Genomic DNA, 17,846 nt, shown 5'->3' on the forward strand with positions numbered 1-17,846 from the left:
GCAAAAGTTTCAAATGGACAATTTTTGTCAAATTAGTTTATCCAATTTGTTTCCAGTTTTATATAATTTTGTTAAGATTAATATACTCAACAATTCACCCGCCAGCTGCAAAATATTTCGATTAATTAATTGCTCTCAAAGAAACACATTCTTTAAATTATTTCTATTGTCTATAGAAATATTCAAATAAAATTTTAATGATTTTTGTTTCCAAACACCAGACAAGAATAATTACTGGAAAAATTTAATTATAAAACCTTAATTTTAAGAAAATTTAATAAAGTCGCTTGTGATTTGATTTAAACTTCTAATAACAAAAAAGACTTTCTTAAAGATGTCTTTTTTCATTCGTCTGTTTTTGTCTTTAATTTACTACTTGTCCTTTCATGTTAGTAAAAGGAATATTTTAGTAGTAAAAAATAATAAAAGGTATTGCAAAAGGAATATTTTAATTATTTATTATTCTACAGAAATTTGTGCTTGTAAAGTCTCCGCTTTTTTTCAATTTATTCAAAGGAAAATGTAATTCGGTTAGAAAATATCTAAATCTTTATTTCTCCTTTTCTCCTGGATCAGTAATCTCATGAAAAAAATTAGAAACAAAATAAAAGCTATTATGAAACACTCAAGTATTTATAACAATTTCCGTTGGGAAAAATGTGGGTGCAAAAAGTTACACAAACAGGTTTAATTAAGCTAAATGAATGTTGACGCTTTGTTCAAAAAACATAGCTATTCATTGTATCATTTTAACCACGAAAAGTTTACGAAATAAATTTAAAACTTTTCAGTTTTCTTTAGAAAGAATTTCGTGAACACGTTGTATCGGATAACACATTTTGTCACTTTTTATATCTCGTATGTAATTTCTACCTTGACGTCGTTTTGATCAGCGTTTCTAAAGCACTTTTCCATTATAGGATAAACACGTTGCTACAATGAAACTTTCTTCCCGTATCAATAATCCGTTAATATTAGACTTGGAGAAAATACAAGCAAATATTTAAGTTATCACTTGACACATCAAATAAAAATTTACATCGACTTCAGCAAAAACGTGCAAAGCTCTTAACGCTTAAATTTCTCACTTCATGATAAATCAACCGTGAAAATTTGGTGAATATTCAGATGTGTACTTTGTGAATATTTGATAGACTAGTAAAAGAAATGAACAGCAATTTACTATAAATCAGTTACAATAATCTACCAGAATACTCAGGATATGGAATATAAAAATAATTTATTGAGTTAATACATTTTATTTTATTATGTAATATCGACGTTATAATGGAAAATTTTAGTATTAGGAAATTGATTTATTATAAGGTCGGAAAAATTAATTTTTATGAAGATAACAATGTCTGTAATATCAATTTGCTTTCCTCAAATTTAATACATGTTACGCATATTATTCAAATACCACGCTTTTCATTAAATATCTGATCAAAGTGACCTATGATTTTAAAATTAAGTCGGAAACATTGAATTACTGGTAATATTAAATTGTTTCAGATCAAAAGAGTGACGTTTAAATTTGTTAGTTAATAATCTTACCAATGTTGATCAGAAATTTAATTCAAAGCATCATACTTTGCGATGCCCTTCTCAAACTACGCAAAATCTCATATAACAACATAAATGAGAAAATCTGACAACACTGTTCATAGGAAAATAATTATTTTTCATTTAATCTAGAGGAGTTAAAGTGCAAACTGTTTCAAATAGAACAAATAGAAAAATTAAAGACAATTAGACATCTTAAAACACTAGATAAAAAATAATTCAGTCACAATTTGATTAAAATAGACTCGATAAGTTTTTTGAATGTGCAACATCGTAATAAAAATACGTATTATTTATTTTTACTTATTTTTCTTTTTACGTAAACAGCAGTTATTAATTAACACCTATGACTTTAAGCAAATCTAAAACAAAAACAATTTAAATTACATTTCTTTCTACGAACTGAAGGTATTGTCTACGACAACAGAAGTTATGAATTCTATTCAAACAACACTTCCCTGCGTTAAGCTAATTTGCGTATTATTGTGGTAGAAACACAATAATTTACATGAAATATGACCAAAATAAACTTAAATGGAATTATTGTTGTACTTATTCTTGTTATCCTTGTTATAAAACTAAATTAATATTTGTTAGCAAATAATACAAAATTTAACCTAAAATAATAATTGTTTGCATACTAAACACAGAGTTTTATTAATTTTTGTTAATAACACAATTTCCATATATTTTTAAAAAACACCTTACAAAACAAGGTATTACAATATTTGCCCGGCGCATCCACCAAATTTAGAGCTCACAATCAATACTTATCATTTTGAAACATGAAACTTTTACCTTTACCTTAGAATTGAAAATAAAATAATTAATACAATGTTACCAATTTAATTAATAAACATTCTAATAATAAAATTATTATATCAGAAAATGATATAAACCTCAAACATTTAAAAAAAAAATCTCGAATTTCAATATTAGGAACTAAGCCGCTAAAAAAAATTATATCAATTGTAAAAGTCGAAATTTTGGAAAAAAAAACTTTATTGATTAAAATTATTGAAACAAGTATAAATGAAATTAATTTTTAGTAAATTTTAAATTACACAAATGAGAAAAACTTTTCTCGTCATTTAAAATTTAATATGGAAAAATATTATTTCATAAATTTCCCGGGGCATCCGCCAAATTTTAGTCCATTTATATATTTATATTTAAGATTTTTAAAATTTCAAGGTAAGTAGTACAATAATATACAATCTTCTAAACTACTTACAAAATATTTCAAATTTCTCCAAAAAATAGCTACAATTTTTTTTCAATTTTGCGACAATATCAAAAGTCTGATTAGGCTATTAGCTAATGTATTGTCTTTTATCATACGCGCTAAAAAGTTCATAGCTCAACTGCATTTTTTGGACAATTATTAACACCGGAAGGAAACAAAGAAAAAGAATAAAACACAACATTTATCTCTAACATCTCCGCAACAACGTTAAAATTAAAAGCTATTTTTATGTGTTTTATAATAGAAGTTTTGATTTGAAATATAAATTTATTCTTCCATTCCTGTAATTCGTTTGATTGCAAATATCCAAACCATTAAGTTAAAAATTTGTAACTCGTGTTTTTACTATTAAATTTACAATCTCTGAAATTTATTCTTTCTAAGTCACTTCAAATTTTAAGAAAAAATATTTGGGATATTTCCAAGAAAAATTTTACATTTTTGAAGTGAGTTAGAAAAAATAAATTTAAGAGATTGTAAATTTAATAGTAAAAACAAGATTTAGATGTTTTGTGAAATTTTAATTGATTTATTATTTAATGTTTCGTAACGCTGTATTAAAATACTTTATTTAATTCACATTGTTTTTCTATCAAAACTTGCCAATAACATACTGACATTTTGAACAATAGTTATATTTAGAACATTCACAACACGTAATATTTACGTGTGGGCAAACTTCGACCAAAATAAATATTGCAACTTTTTCTAACTATGAAAATATGGAAGAGGGGAAAACACATATCCAATCCATTAGTTCACAAAGTTTTCCAGGTTTGCAAGCTACGTTCTATAGTCCTCTAAGGGCTTTTTACTGTTCAGAAATATTTTTGTAGAATTAACAATGCCACATTTTCACCACTCTTCAAAAAAATATATTAAATATATTTAACCCTCGGCAGATTACAAACTTACTTTAATTCTACGTAATTGCATATTTGAAACCTAATTGACGTTAATATATTAATAGCTATTTTGTTATTTATTATTAAAAAAATAAAGGGTGAGTAAAGTATTACTTTAACAACGAAAAAGTATAAGTAAATATTAATATTAGAAAAAATATTTACTAAATCTTGTTATTCAACTCAAAAATTGCGAGAAACCGCAACCCAAGATTTGCATTGTTTCCTTGGAACTATCACCAGAATTACTTAATAATGTTAACCTCCAATTGTTGAGAGTTTTAATCCTCTCCTTATTGCATTCCCCACAGATTCCATGGAATGCCGCTTAGCATTATATCGAAGGCTATATTGCTTAAGCTCGGCAATTTAAAAAAACTAGAATCCCTTTTTTGATATTCAAGAAATGGAGGTAATAATAAAAAGTTTTCACCTCCGGGGATTATAAAATATAAGTACGGAAATTTAGTGGTCCTTTGATGTGGGGCAGAGAGAGTCTTTGTGCCAGAAAAGTGTTCATAACCACAAACAAGAAAATTCGATTCAATAACTTCGAGCATCATCCTTTAATCTTGTTTTAATTGAATCTGTTCGCGACTCAGTTGATTGAAAGAAAAGGAGTTCAAGTGTCTAATGGATTAGGCGAAAATTAATAAAATAAATGGTTTTGGAAATTTTGTTGATTTCAGCCAAGTGATTTGAGAATTATGTAGAAATAAGGTTGCTTTGAACCTATATTTAAAGTCGGTTTCATTAATTATTCAACGATCACTTTTATTTGGAAAGCCAAAAGTCAAGAGGAGTCGAGTTACCGCCTGAATAATGACATTCTCAAAATTATTTGCTCGAGATGTGGAAGCGTTTCATATATCACAATATGTTCAAGTCTTACTTGCTTTATTACTTTGGTGTAATATCTCATAACACAAAGTGAAATATCTGTATTGATCCAATAAATACAAAAAATGTAAATGAGAATTCCTGCTGCAACAATTCTGTTCTTTTTCTCTTTGAAACTTGGATTTAATGAGTGAAAATTTATGGAGCATCACCCATTTCCAGATTTTCAACAAACGGCTCAAAAATAATTGCCTTCAAACGAGTTTCAGAATTTTGTGTAACAATAATAATTTATTGATAACGCCGTCGTATCATCAAAGTCGGTACAAGAGATTTATTTCTTGCAAATTAATGAAAGATTTTTAAAAAGTAATTTGAAGTTTGAAATTACAAAAAATGTTACGTCCATGTATTATTGTTCTCCACAATGACAAAATTCCTAATTAAAAAAATCAATTTAGCACACGTTTACAGCCGCCTCGTGAGTGTCTTAAAATAACAGCTACATTGTAAAAGCGTCAGATAACTAATATCTAAATTAAGCACAAAATTACATTAGAAAGGGTGGTAGCAAAAAATTTCATAATGAAGCGAAATAAAGTAATTTTAATTAAGTTTTTGCTACTGCCCCTGGAAAATCTAACAAGCAAAAGCTTTTATATCTAAAATGTGATAAAAAATGTAATTAAAAGCAAGTAAGAAATATGTAATAGAAAGCAACTTAATTTATATTGTACATAAATTATTTGAAAGAGATAATGTCAACGTTGTTCAAACTAACACAAAAATACTTTGTTTTGTTTGTCTTTTGAAAAAAATACAAATATTATAATTTTCTGAATAGATAAACATCTACTGGATACTCAAAACATTACCATTTTGAGTTATTATTATCACTAAATCATATTTTTTTAAATTAATTCAAATGGTTATAAATGTTTAATTGTGACAAAAAAATCGATTGGTAACACTGAATTGTTAGTAATTTATTCTAACTTGTTACAAAAAGTTGTTTTACATGAAGACTAAGAGCGGATCTAGAAAAATGTCTTACGAGTGGTGACAAAATGACAAAAAACAAAAATTCAAAGTATATACATTTTTGAAGTTTAATAATAATTCATAACAAAATAATCAATAACAGAAAAAACATTGCTAACATACCTATTGGGCCATTTTTTTAAAACGAGCCACCCTGAATATCTCAGAAAAATTGTAAATTAGAAAACTCCAAGACAGGTCAATATTTATTTACAGGGGGACACCTTTTAGTGTATTTTTGAAAGTTGTAGCTTCAACCCCTTCAAAATTTTAAATGGCACCACAAAATGTGCCTCAAATGAAAGGGTTTTGACCAGGAATTCGACTTTGTATTTTGTTTGAGTTTTGAGTATTTTCTATTTGCGTTATTCAGAACAAGATCTAGCCATCTGATCATTTTACACCTCCTATAAAAAAAATTGTGAATTTTTCATGGGGTGCCATATTTTCATAACAAGAAATGTCAGTTTAATTTTAGTTTAAAAATTAACCTTTAACTTTCTTTTGTGCGTTTCATAGTATATCAGTATTACCAGTATTTTGGCACCTTATAAAAAACAAGTGGAAAAAATACACAGCCAAATTCCTTTTTAAAATACATTTTATTTGAAGTATCGAGGTGATGCCATTTAAGAATTTGAAGTGGTTATCTGTATTACCAAAGGGGCAGGTACTACAAATTACAAAAGTAAAATAACATTGAAAATAAAAATTTGACTTGTCTCGGGATTTTCTAATTTTTGTTTACTTTTCTGAAATATGCAAGGTGGTTCGTTTAAAAAAAAATAGCTTGTATAAGCTTTACTATTAGTCTATAGACTTGGAGAGGGGGTCATCACCCCCATTAACCACCTCCCCCCCATGGATCCGCCCTTGACTAAATTAGAATTTGAGAGCCACTTAATTTGTAGCCAATTTGACAATATAAATTACAATCATATATTTATAGTTATAGGTACTCGTATTAATATTACATAATATGCACACTTTACGGACCCTCTTGTTAATTTAATGGACTATTTTGTCAACTTTATGGATAATCATTACTTAAACACCAATGTTCGCTGACTGGAAAAACTAGTACCAAAAAATCACCAACTTCTGAACTATTATTGTCTCCAAGTACGAGTACATACTACTCGGATTTTTTTCAGATAATATTTAGTTGTTAAAATTGTTTATGCAAGTTTGGAACTATCAAAAATTGAAGACCTTTAGTTGAACTAATGAACAATTCTTAAAATTAAACAATCTGTATTTATAAATGGAAAAATAAATCGGAAACTGTTAAAAATAAAGAGTTTTACTTGTTCAGAAAGGTGCAAAGCCTAGTAATCGCAATAAATCTTTCCTGCTTTATTCTGTCCGTCTTTGAAGAAATTCACAGCTGAAATCGATACATACGATCTGCTTTACTGATAAGGCCGTTCCGTATCAACCTTGTTGAGCGTCACCTCTCTTCGGAATATTTAAGTGAAGTCTTTCCAAATAAATGGATTTGGACGGAAGAACCTATTAGAGGTGAAAGAGATCATCAATCGTCTTGTACTCATTTTGTTTAAGTTAAACGGAAAGCCAGGATTAACTTATTTGAAAATTATATTCGAATTAATGTCATTTATCCAGAATGTAATGTATTAACAAATAAAGAGCTACAGTAATTTGTCAATATCGTGCCAAATCATTATCTTAAACCAGATATTGCATGTAATCCGTCCATTATACCTACAAGGCTGTTATCCTTTCTGTGGGAATTTCTGCTGACATTATTGAAAAGACAAAATTGTTGGAGTTATAAAGTTTGGCTTCGTATGCAATTTTGTATAAAACGCATTTGCCGGACTAACTTATTGTTTCACCTATTTGCTTAAATTTATTTATTCACTGAGTAAACACTTTTCAACAATGTAAATTTAAGCCATCAATCAAATTTGAAAAATCTGGAAGAGAAAATCATTAATCATTATTTGTTATAATAACACATGAGATAAATTATTATTGTTGTTAAACCAAACAATACTGCCAAACACAATGCATATTAAATTTAGTTCATACGTATTATGGGAACATAATACTACCAAACAATAGGAATATACTGAAATTATGAAATTTTGATAGTGAATACGTGCGAGGATGTTATAAATGTCTTAATTTTTCTGAGAATATTGAAAAAAAAATAGTTCGCTTAAATTCGCTTCTATGATTATTATTAGTCGAATATTGTACAAAGTGTAATTTTTGTCACATTGCACATAATTTTAACAAAAATAAATAAATAATAAATAAAAATGTTATATGTATTTTAAAATGAGTTGTTCCCAATGACCCATTATATGTTTTTTTTTAATTCTGCTTATTTTTTCGCCACCTGTTATACAGTTTAGTCCACTATACATTAAAAATTGTCTTAATCACTTTAGCATAAATATTTATGCTAATGTTACAATAATTTATTGCGTCTTCAAGTTAGTTTCTAAAAACCAAAAGTAAGAAAAAAATAAGAAAATGTTATACCAAATTAACAATCGTTACCGATGTAAATTCATTGCAACAGAGATGAGAACAACAATTAAGCGGGTTTACTGGTTTCTATCAATGAAACACAAAAGTAAATTTGTCAAAGTTACTTGTAAAAATTTTTCATAATTTTTAAATAATTGGGTAATGTAAAAACAGAATGTTTTAGCTAAAAATGTAATTAAGATTTTTCTCTTTGTGTTGTGTCAGAAAGTTCTATATCAAAAGTTGAGTTTGTGCAAGATTTTTACTATTTTGCCTGTTTGTTTCTGCAATTTAAAACTTTTAATTACAAGTCATTGTCTAAACATTTTCTATTTTAAAATACTATAAAATACGGTATACCGACTTACTACCAACACTTCAAACAAATTACACATTAAACCATTTAAAGCTTGTTTACATTTCGTAGTAATCAACTCATTCCTTTTCAAATGCGTACAATAGTAAAGGTTAATTAATCAAGAGAAGAATTAACTAATAAATTACATACATATGTAGCTACCTAAATAATGTTTGGTAAGGATATCAGGCTTTTCTCTAAATTAATGTCTGTGCTATTTAAATGTGCTGTTAAAATAATACCATATATTATAACAAACCAGTTTTAAAATTATGTATATTTATTGCCTGAAATAATGTGTCACTGCAAAATTTAAAAAAATATCCTTCTTATACCGTCGGGTCGGGTAAATTTATACAGGGTGTTTTGTTTTTATTGTTACAAGTTTAAATACACTATAGAATATTCAGTTTTCAAAGTTTCCTATAAACATGTTTCGAAAAATGCTATGTAAGGGAGCTACACAGGAGTGCGTTTTTTAAAAGGTTTTTTCCAATATTTCAGAATAGATAAAATTACAAAATTTGGTACAGCTGATAACCTTGATACACGTAAACGAATTCCATAATGAAATGTCAAAATTTTTAATCTGGGGCGTCCTAAACGGCAAAACAAATTTAATTTTTAATTTCTATGCTGTTTATGGCCTGTAACATAAATTTTAAAACTGATTTTACTCAAAATTGGTAAGTTGTATCGGAAAAATGCAAAAGACCTTTGTTATAAAAAAACTATAAAATTGAGAATTTTGTTGCTGAAAGTGGAAAGAAACTACAACCGAAATGGTGAGAGTACTTTCTACCCTAAACCCATCCAGTTTAGAAAGCCCATGATTCAAAAATTTACCATTTTATCTTTGAATTCGTTTAGGTGTATGAAGATTGTCATCTGTACCGAATTTTATAATATTATCTAAAATGATTTCGAAAATATTGGAAAAAAAAACATTAAAAGACGCACCCCTTTGAGAAGGAAGCTCCCTTGAGTAGCATTTTTCGATACATGTTCATCCAAAACTTTTGTCTTAAAATTGAATATTCTATCTCCTGTTTAAATTTGTAACCATTAAAACGGAACACCCAGTATAAATATTGTACATATTTTTATTGTAACAAGCTATACATACCAGGTGAATAAAAAGTATGGAACCAAGCGTTTTTTTCGTAAACTAAGCACTTTACAAAAAAAAAATAATTAGTGTAGCGTAGAGTGCAATTAAAATGTGACCATTTATCAAGAATAACATTTTTCGAAATTTCTTTTAGTTTTCGAGTTCTGAAAATTTTTTTTTTTTTAAATGGCAACCCACCATGGTAATTTTTTTAATTAAAGATTATGATCTAAAAATGACCTCTAATTAAATAAAATTGTTTTTTAACCAGTTCTTTTTTTTAAATTAATTGTTAAAGTTGCGTTCCGAGCTCATCACGAAGATTTTCCGAACTTAACCGAAGCGGTTGTTGGTCACATTTTTAATGTTTAAATGTTAAAAAACTCTTACAACCTGAGGATATTATTAACATCTTTCCAGTAACTAAAAATGTGTTTAGTTATTTTAGAAATCAAATCAGTAAAAGTTAATCTCATGTGAACCGAAAAAAGATTAGCTGTGATGAATTTAGGGCTTTCAGGTGAATATTGCTATCATTATAAAAGTAAGTTCTTTGTTTAATCCTTTCTTTACCAACCTAATTACACTGTCTTACGTAGATTTGATTGTATTTTAAGTTTCTCTTGTTTAAAATAAAAAACCGTAAGAGCGGATTTCTTAATTGTGCTTCATTAAAAATTAGAAATCTCTTTTCAGTTGGTGTCTCGGTATTTTATAAAATCAATATCATACAAAAGAAAATCAATTTTAAACGAGATAATAATAAGTCCAGGTAAACATTAGTCACCCGCACATACATATCATATTATGTAAGTAATTTGTTAGTTAATTTACTTTCTTTTAATTAACGGTAAGAGCCGATTTGATGAAACGCTGTAATTGTGCTTCATCAAAATGTTGTATATATCTCAAATTCTTTAAAAAAAAAAACAGTAGAACACTAAAAAGAAAAATCAATTTCGGACAACGAGAATTTGACCAATTGACCAATAAAATCTTATAATTTAATATTGTTTTTTTTACACTTACATACTTAGTTTTCTTAAATTCCATATTTAAATCACAATTACAAGTTTTAAGAATATCTATAACTTGGCGTTTATATTTAATTTATAAAATTCCATTTTGTCGTCTAAAATACTGCTGAAATGTTAAATTGAAAACTAAAATTTGAAACTATTTATTTTACGTAATTTTCTAGAAATATTTTTTGTATGTAATGTAGTCTTGATATTTTAAAATAGAAATTTCATCTAATGTAAAACATTCGAAATTCTGAAAGTTTTTCATTAAACCTACGAGTATTGTGCGCAGTTTAGATTGAAATTTAAAAAAAAATGGCTAGGCGGATAGGTGTTGGAACAACTTCGTCTAGTACCAAGCGAAACCGAGGAAATATTGCTTCTCTTGGCAAGTAGGTACCCACTGGTAGGTAAAATTTATTGTAAATGGTCATAAAATTTGAATTAAATCAGTGAGAAGAATAACAATACCATTTTGTAGTTTTCGTAATTCTAGTTTAGGTTATAGCAGACTAATTACTTACAATATATGATTGAATTTAAAATCATTCCAATAAAAGTTCATTCGCGAATACAAAAATAAAAATCTGAAAAGTTGATACAAAGGTTATTTGTGAAATACTAGGAGATAAACTATACAGGATATTTCAAATAATATGACAACTCTGACCTGCTCTAGTATATTATTTTCATGTCTTAATTAAGAAAAAGTAGTACTTAATAAACTGAATTTAAATAGCACTCGTACGTTACACAGTACGATAATTAAAAAAATTAATTTTCTAATCTTCTAATCAGTCTAATCTCAAAGAGAATCTGTTGTTTGTCCTTGTTTAGTTCAAAGATAATTTGATCACTTATCATCTGATGATATGCCATGTGAGCTGAACACCCGGTACTTTTACTTAAATGACAGCAAATGACCTTACTTAAATTACCTACAAATAAAAATGAATTAAAAAATATCAGAACTATATAACATATGTATAACAAAAAAGGCAGTTTTCAATTGTTATACTTACTACTAACAGCTGTTCTAGTGCGTATTTATTTTTAATCACAATCACAAATGTAATATGTTGGTTGCCAACCTTTTAAAGGTTGGGAAACACATCATTAAATCATTTTATCCCATGGTCGGTAATAAACAGGTTTGCCAACGTTAAGATTACAAAAATACCAAGATTTTTTTCTTACAAATTGTCAAGTTACGCATAATATTTTACTAAATTACTATTCAAATGTTTCTGTAACGGTTTTTCTTACTTCTGGGGGAGTACATTGCGTAACAATTGATTGCAATGAGCAGTCAGGATAATTTACTACCTCGTTTGTAATGTACTATTATTTTACTGTGAATTTGTAACCAACCAGCAAAAAAGTTACTTTTTGCCACATACATAGCACAGACCATTTAAATTTTATAAATAACGTTTTAAATACCACTTTCATTACGTTTAAATAAATTTAAATTAGTTTTTGATTAAACACTTAAAACTTTTTAAATTTACCAACTTGTGCTATGTTAGATTCACAGTTTTATAGACTCCACATAACGTGATAATACTTTAACAACAACCAGAAAATGTGCTTCAAGACTGGTCTTATGAAACTTGTTTTTTTTAAATTACTATTAAAACATTAAACAAAACATTAAACGCATAGTCATTTGTATTCACAGTTGTTACCCTCTCAAGTTATAAAAAATATATCAGCAATCCAAAAGCAAACTGTAATTTACAATTAAAGATGATTAGATAATAACTGATAATAATCTATTATACTATAGTTTCTATGTGAACAATGTTGTAATAATAATACTAATAATACAAGACTTCATAAGCTAGTTGACAAAGTATACAATATTATTTTTAAAATGTCATACAAAATTTTAATTGTCAAACCGTTTAATTAACTTTTTAAACTACTTTTTCCAAACACTGACCGCTTTTTTAAAACCCGCGGAATCCATCTCTGCGCGACTGCTTTATCATTCATTGATTATGCGTCCAAGGTCAAGAGAGGGGAGTATCATGTATGAACGGTGCAAGTAGTAAGTTTGTAAACACTCAAATACAACAAGGCAGCAGATGATCAGCGTGTGGTCTCCTTAAAGATTATTGAACCCATCAATCATCTATAATTCAGGTTCAAAATGGATTTTAACCCAAATGGTGAGACAACCAACTGAATTACGTTCTATTTCCCACTTCTAACTTAAATAATTAAACTAGTTTTGTTTACTCTGCACTAAACCAAGCCCATACGTGTTTATTACACAAATCAATTAATACTAATTTGAAATATTCATCTTTCAGAGCATCAACACTTGCGCTATAACCCTTTGAAGGGCGAATGGATCTTGGTGTCTCCCCATCGGGCCTTGCGACCTTGGAGCGGGCAAGTCGAACAACCACCGGTGGAAATAGTCCCCGAATTCGACCCAAACAATCCTCTGTGTCCTGGAGTTAAACGTTCCTCTGGAATAGTAACTCCGCAATACAAATCAACGTACGTTTTTACTAACGACTTTCCTTCACTTTTAGAAGAAGGACCTGAACCGCCCCAAAACGATGATCCTTTATTCCAAACAAAATCGGCCAAGGGCACGTGTCGTGTTATTTGTTACCATCCGCGTTCCAACGTTTATTTCACATCGATGACGTTATCTGAAGTGGTTGCTATTATAAACGAGTGGATTAGACAAACCGAAGAATTGGGCAAGAAGTATCTATGGGTCCAAGTTTTTGAAAATAGAGGGGCTATGATGGGTTGTTCGAATCCACACCCTCATTGCCAAATTTGGGCTTCGAATTTTTTCCCCAACGAACCTAAAGCCAAAGACTTGCACCAAAGAGAGTACTACGAGAAGTATAGAAGACCAATGCTGCAAGACTATCTTCAGAAGGAATTGAAACAAGATAAACGTGTTGTGTACCAAAATGAAGAATGGGCCATTGTGGTGCCTTATTGGGCTACTTGGCCCTTTGAAACCCTAGTGTTGCCAAAGAGACAAGTTCAGAGATTTACCGATTTAGATAAGAAACAGAAAGAAGCATTAGCCGCTGCCTTAAAAGCAATAGTTGCCAAATATGACAACATTTTCAAGTGTAATTTCCCGTATTCGATGGGTTGGCATGGGGCTCCCACTGGTGAACAGTTTAACGAGTCTTTACCATATTGGACTTTCCATGGATGTTATTATCCACCCCTTCTCAGGTCCGCTACCGTTAAGAAATTCATGGTGGGATATGAAATGTTGGCTCAATGTCAAAGGGATATAACACCAGAAAGTGCAGCAGCTCTCATAAAAGAACAATCCGAAGTGCGTTTTTCTGATACAAAATAGTACATCAACCTAAAAAACATAATTATTTGGACTTTTAAACAATTAAACATCCATTTTGATCTCAATGTTGAGTCGTTGGACAGATTTTAATAAAAAGGTCCTGTATAAATAAATAAATCAAAAATGTGTATCTAATCTTTTCTTCAAATCCTTAACACTATTCTTTTAAAATAGAAGAAGTGAGAAAACTTTTTTACGTTTTAAGTGGAGCAAAAAAATTTTTTCATTTGTAGTTTTGGCGTAAAATGAAATTGTAAACTTGTAAACTCAATCCAGGGACATACTGTATAGTAGTATAGTAACGAATATTTATTGTTGAAATACATTATAGAGTATGTCCCATATAGAACGTTCTCTTTAATATTAATTAAATTAAATTAACGAAAAATTATATACAGGATGCGCCAGAACTCGCGCCCCAGGTAAGGTAAGATACCAGGAACATGGAAAAAATGTTAAAAAAATTTTATGTGTAAAAATTTCGAAGTTATGACGGTTTAAAGTTTGCACTTTGACTCTATTTATTTCTGTTGGAAAATAATTATCCAAGTTTTTTTGCTATAGGCTATTAAAAGAGGAAACAAGGAAGCTGTATCCTAAATTGTAACTCTGTTCAATGTTATTTGTGGCTTTTATTGGCAAAATTTTTGTCCCTTTACTAAATAAGGCTAAAAAAACATATACAAGATCATCAGTATCATTAAATAGATATAAAAAAAGTCAACTGTCAAAATATTTTGACAGATAGAATTTTTTAAACATTTCTTCCATGTTCCTAGTATCTTATCGTACTTGAAAATTTTCTCTGGGGTGCGAGTTCTGGCGCAGCCTTTTATATATAAATTTATATAATGTTCCTTCTAAAAGATCCAAACCCAGATTGTATCTACTTAACCTTGTTTTAAAAAAATAGATTATGAAAACACAAATTGGCGAAAACATATCAATACCTATTAATTATTTTAATTAATTTAGGGCGGGTTTGCAGAAAGTAAATTAAATTTTAATTCACAATCGAACTTGAAAAAATCTGTATAACTTATTCCAATTCAAAAAAAGTTCCACCGAAATTACAGTAATTCCAATAAAATTCCACCAAAATTCCAGTAATTTCAAAAAAATTACTGGTAATTACAATAATCCATCGTAATTCCATTCATTTTTTTTCAGATTAATTTTTGTAATTGAAAATTAATTCCTGTAATTCCAACTTAATTTCCGTAATGGATTTCACAATACTTAGAAGAATAGAATTTGTTTGTTGTAAAAATAATGCGACTTTCTTAACTGTTGTGGAGCAGTTTCTGTAATTTCTGTAATTCCAAATTAAATAGTTCTAAGAAATTCAACTTAATTTTGAAAAAAAATTATACATATAAGTGCCCTTAAAGTTCAGCGCTCGCGCAGCGCGCTCAAGTTGTATGTACAACTACGTCATCAATATGGTACTCCAAGTAACTCTGATAATTCCAAAAAGAATTTCAAAAAAATTCCAGCATTTCCAAAAAGAATTCCAGCTATTTCAAAAAAATCCAGTAATCCACACATATTTGCAGTAATTCACAAGTAATTCCAAACAATCCAAAAATTATTTCAATAATTCCAAATACTTCAAAATAATTCCAAGCAATTTCCATTTAAATTTAAATTTAAATTCCAAAAATTTGTACAACTAATTCCAGAGTGAACGGCCCCTCGTTCAGAATTAAACTAATTAGAATTAAGTTGTAATTTACTTTGGTTTAATAATTCGGTGTTGGAGATAGAAAATGAGTTTTTATTGATCACCAAAAAAATTCAACAAGAAGGTTTAAAAAGATATTCGTGTAAATTATGAAATCCAAGACTACATACATGGAAAGCTAACTCTACTAAAGATTAAATCTGAAACTTATTTCCGGAATTCTTTAAAGTTCGCATTCTGCATCAGTGGTTTCAAAAGATAAAAAATCAGTGTCTCTGGAATTGTCCTCCATTACTATGATATTCATAAGAACTTGAATCATTTCCGGTTATTTTTTATTTTTTATCAAGGCCTTGGTTCTATAAAAACAAACCACAACCAAAGAAATTACATTTTAAAATATCTTTGTTGGAAGCACTCAAGCCTTGACATACATTATTATAACATTGCAATAAACCTTTATCAATTTTACTTCTAGCTATTTAACTTTAGTAAAAGTAGGTTAAGCCGTTATATTTTTATATTTTAAACCATAAACACCAAGTGTTTCACTTTCATCTATATTTTTATCTGATTTTCCTTACTTACTTGTACCACCCAAGACCAACAGCAATGAGTCCAACAGTAGCTGCAGCACTAATTCCAGCAACAACACCAATTATGTAAACTCCGGTTGCTTCTCTGGGAGTTCCTTGAGGCTGAACAGCGACAACTTTCACTTGGTCGTTTTTCTCACGACTTTCTGTTTTTCCGAACGAATCCATTTCATCCACAAATGCTTCATCACTTCTATGAATCAAACGTATTTTATTGTCTTTGATTTTCTCTAGTTTCGTTTTAACTTTTTGATCACCTAAAATGTAACAAAAATCAATAAAAAATAAATTTCATTTTACGATTTCTTCAAATTTTTCAGATATTTTATATCAAATTGTTTTTAATTTTTTACTTATTTATAAATTCTTTGTTTATTTAATAATATTATATAAAGCTCTGTTTAGTATTTATTGACTTATCACGATTCCATTCAGGTCCTGATGAATATATGGAGGATAAATCAATAAACTTATCTCAAATGTATCACATTTCTGACGTAACTATTGTTTAGTTAATGTAGAGATTGAAAAAAATTTACCGTTATCACTTTCAGTATTCTGAAAAAATCGAGCATCAGTAGGAAGATATGCAAATTGACTTAAGTCTTCCAATATGGGGGCTTCCTCCAACGCCCCTTTCCCTGACGCCTCTTCATTATTCTTCTCACCAGTGTTCACCACCATGTGACTAGAATGGTGATGGTTGTCCCCCATTGATTCAACTTCATGCTGGTGCCTCTCTTGGGGCTCATGAGGCTTTAAATCCCTCTCCTCCTTGACCTCCTCATCTCCAAAAGTAAAGTCATCTTCGTGTGGATAGGGCCTAACATCGTCCAGAATTTGACTGTTTGGATATCTAAAGTTGAATCGATCAAACTTGTGTAGCTTTTCTATGGGTTTGTATTCGTCGTAGGCATTGTCAAAACTCGGCCGTGAGTTGTAATATGCCGGGAGATCGTCGTTTTGATTTCTATCTAGCAGTTTTTCTAAATTTCGAAGTTCTGGAAGCTCTAAATCGAATTCTTGTTCCTTCTTTCTGTTCCAATCATCGACGTCCTGCCAAGGCCATCGACGGTAGTTTTCAGCATACAACACACCTTCTTCCTCCGATTCCAAGCGCGGTCGTTGTTCTTCAGAAGACAAGTCATATTTGAAACCTGAGGATGAAAGATAATTGAAAACTATCTCACAAATTCGAATTGAACGAAAATTGATTGCTGTTGGAAATGCGACATTTATTTCGTCGAATAAATTGGATTCGTTGTGGCTTCTATAGATTGCCTAAACTAAGTTAATCGAGCAATTTTGAGGAGGTTCAAATATTGGTTCGATTAACTGTCACTGGTAGATATAACATCTTCCCCGATGAAAGTTTAATTCGTTTGAAAATTGAAGTAAATAAAATAAATGTCTATAATAGAAATAATCTGCTTTCATATAATTAAATTACAGTTCTAAAAAATTCCAACAAAAAGTGTTTTTTAAGTAAATTCAATTTAAAATTATTTTTTTAATTGTGGTTTTGAAAAATGTTTAGAACGTTGTCAATTTTACCAAAATAATGTTATTTAAGACAATTTTCCCCGATGAAAGTTTAATTCGTTTCCGCTTGAAAATTGAAGTAAATAA

At 29.1% G+C, this 17,846-nt stretch overlaps 2 protein-coding genes across 3 annotated transcripts in view; one reads left to right on the plus strand and one right to left on the minus strand.

The window, feature by feature from the left end:
• LOC123003696 (protein cab-1) overlaps positions 1–17,846 on the minus strand; it is a 36,199-nt gene that overhangs the window by 13,905 nt on the left and 4,448 nt on the right. For both annotated transcript variants that reach the window (XM_044396766.1, XM_044396686.1), the window contains exons 2-3: positions 16,757–17,374; positions 16,210–16,474 (exon numbers count right to left, since the gene is read on the minus strand). In XM_044396766.1, coding sequence (XP_044252701.1) covers positions 16,210–16,474; positions 16,757–17,374 — 883 coding nt within the window. The remainder of the gene's footprint in view (positions 1–16,209; positions 16,475–16,756; positions 17,375–17,846) is intronic.
• On the plus strand, positions 12,449–14,063 carry LOC123003832 (probable galactose-1-phosphate uridylyltransferase). The gene is made up of 2 exons (XM_044396887.1): positions 12,449–12,762; positions 12,907–14,063. Exons 1-2 carry the CDS (start codon positions 12,744–12,746, stop codon positions 13,935–13,937), a joined length of 1,050 nt encoding a protein of 349 aa, XP_044252822.1. The 5' UTR covers positions 12,449–12,743; the 3' UTR covers positions 13,938–14,063.

This window comes from Tribolium madens, unplaced genomic scaffold (assembly GCF_015345945.1).
Source record: "Tribolium madens isolate multiple individuals breed KSU strain unplaced genomic scaffold, Tmad_KSU_1.1 Scaffold_11;HRSCAF=98;Tcas5.2_LG3b, whole genome shotgun sequence".
Classification (NCBI taxonomy): domain Eukaryota; kingdom Metazoa; phylum Arthropoda; class Insecta; order Coleoptera; family Tenebrionidae; genus Tribolium; species Tribolium madens.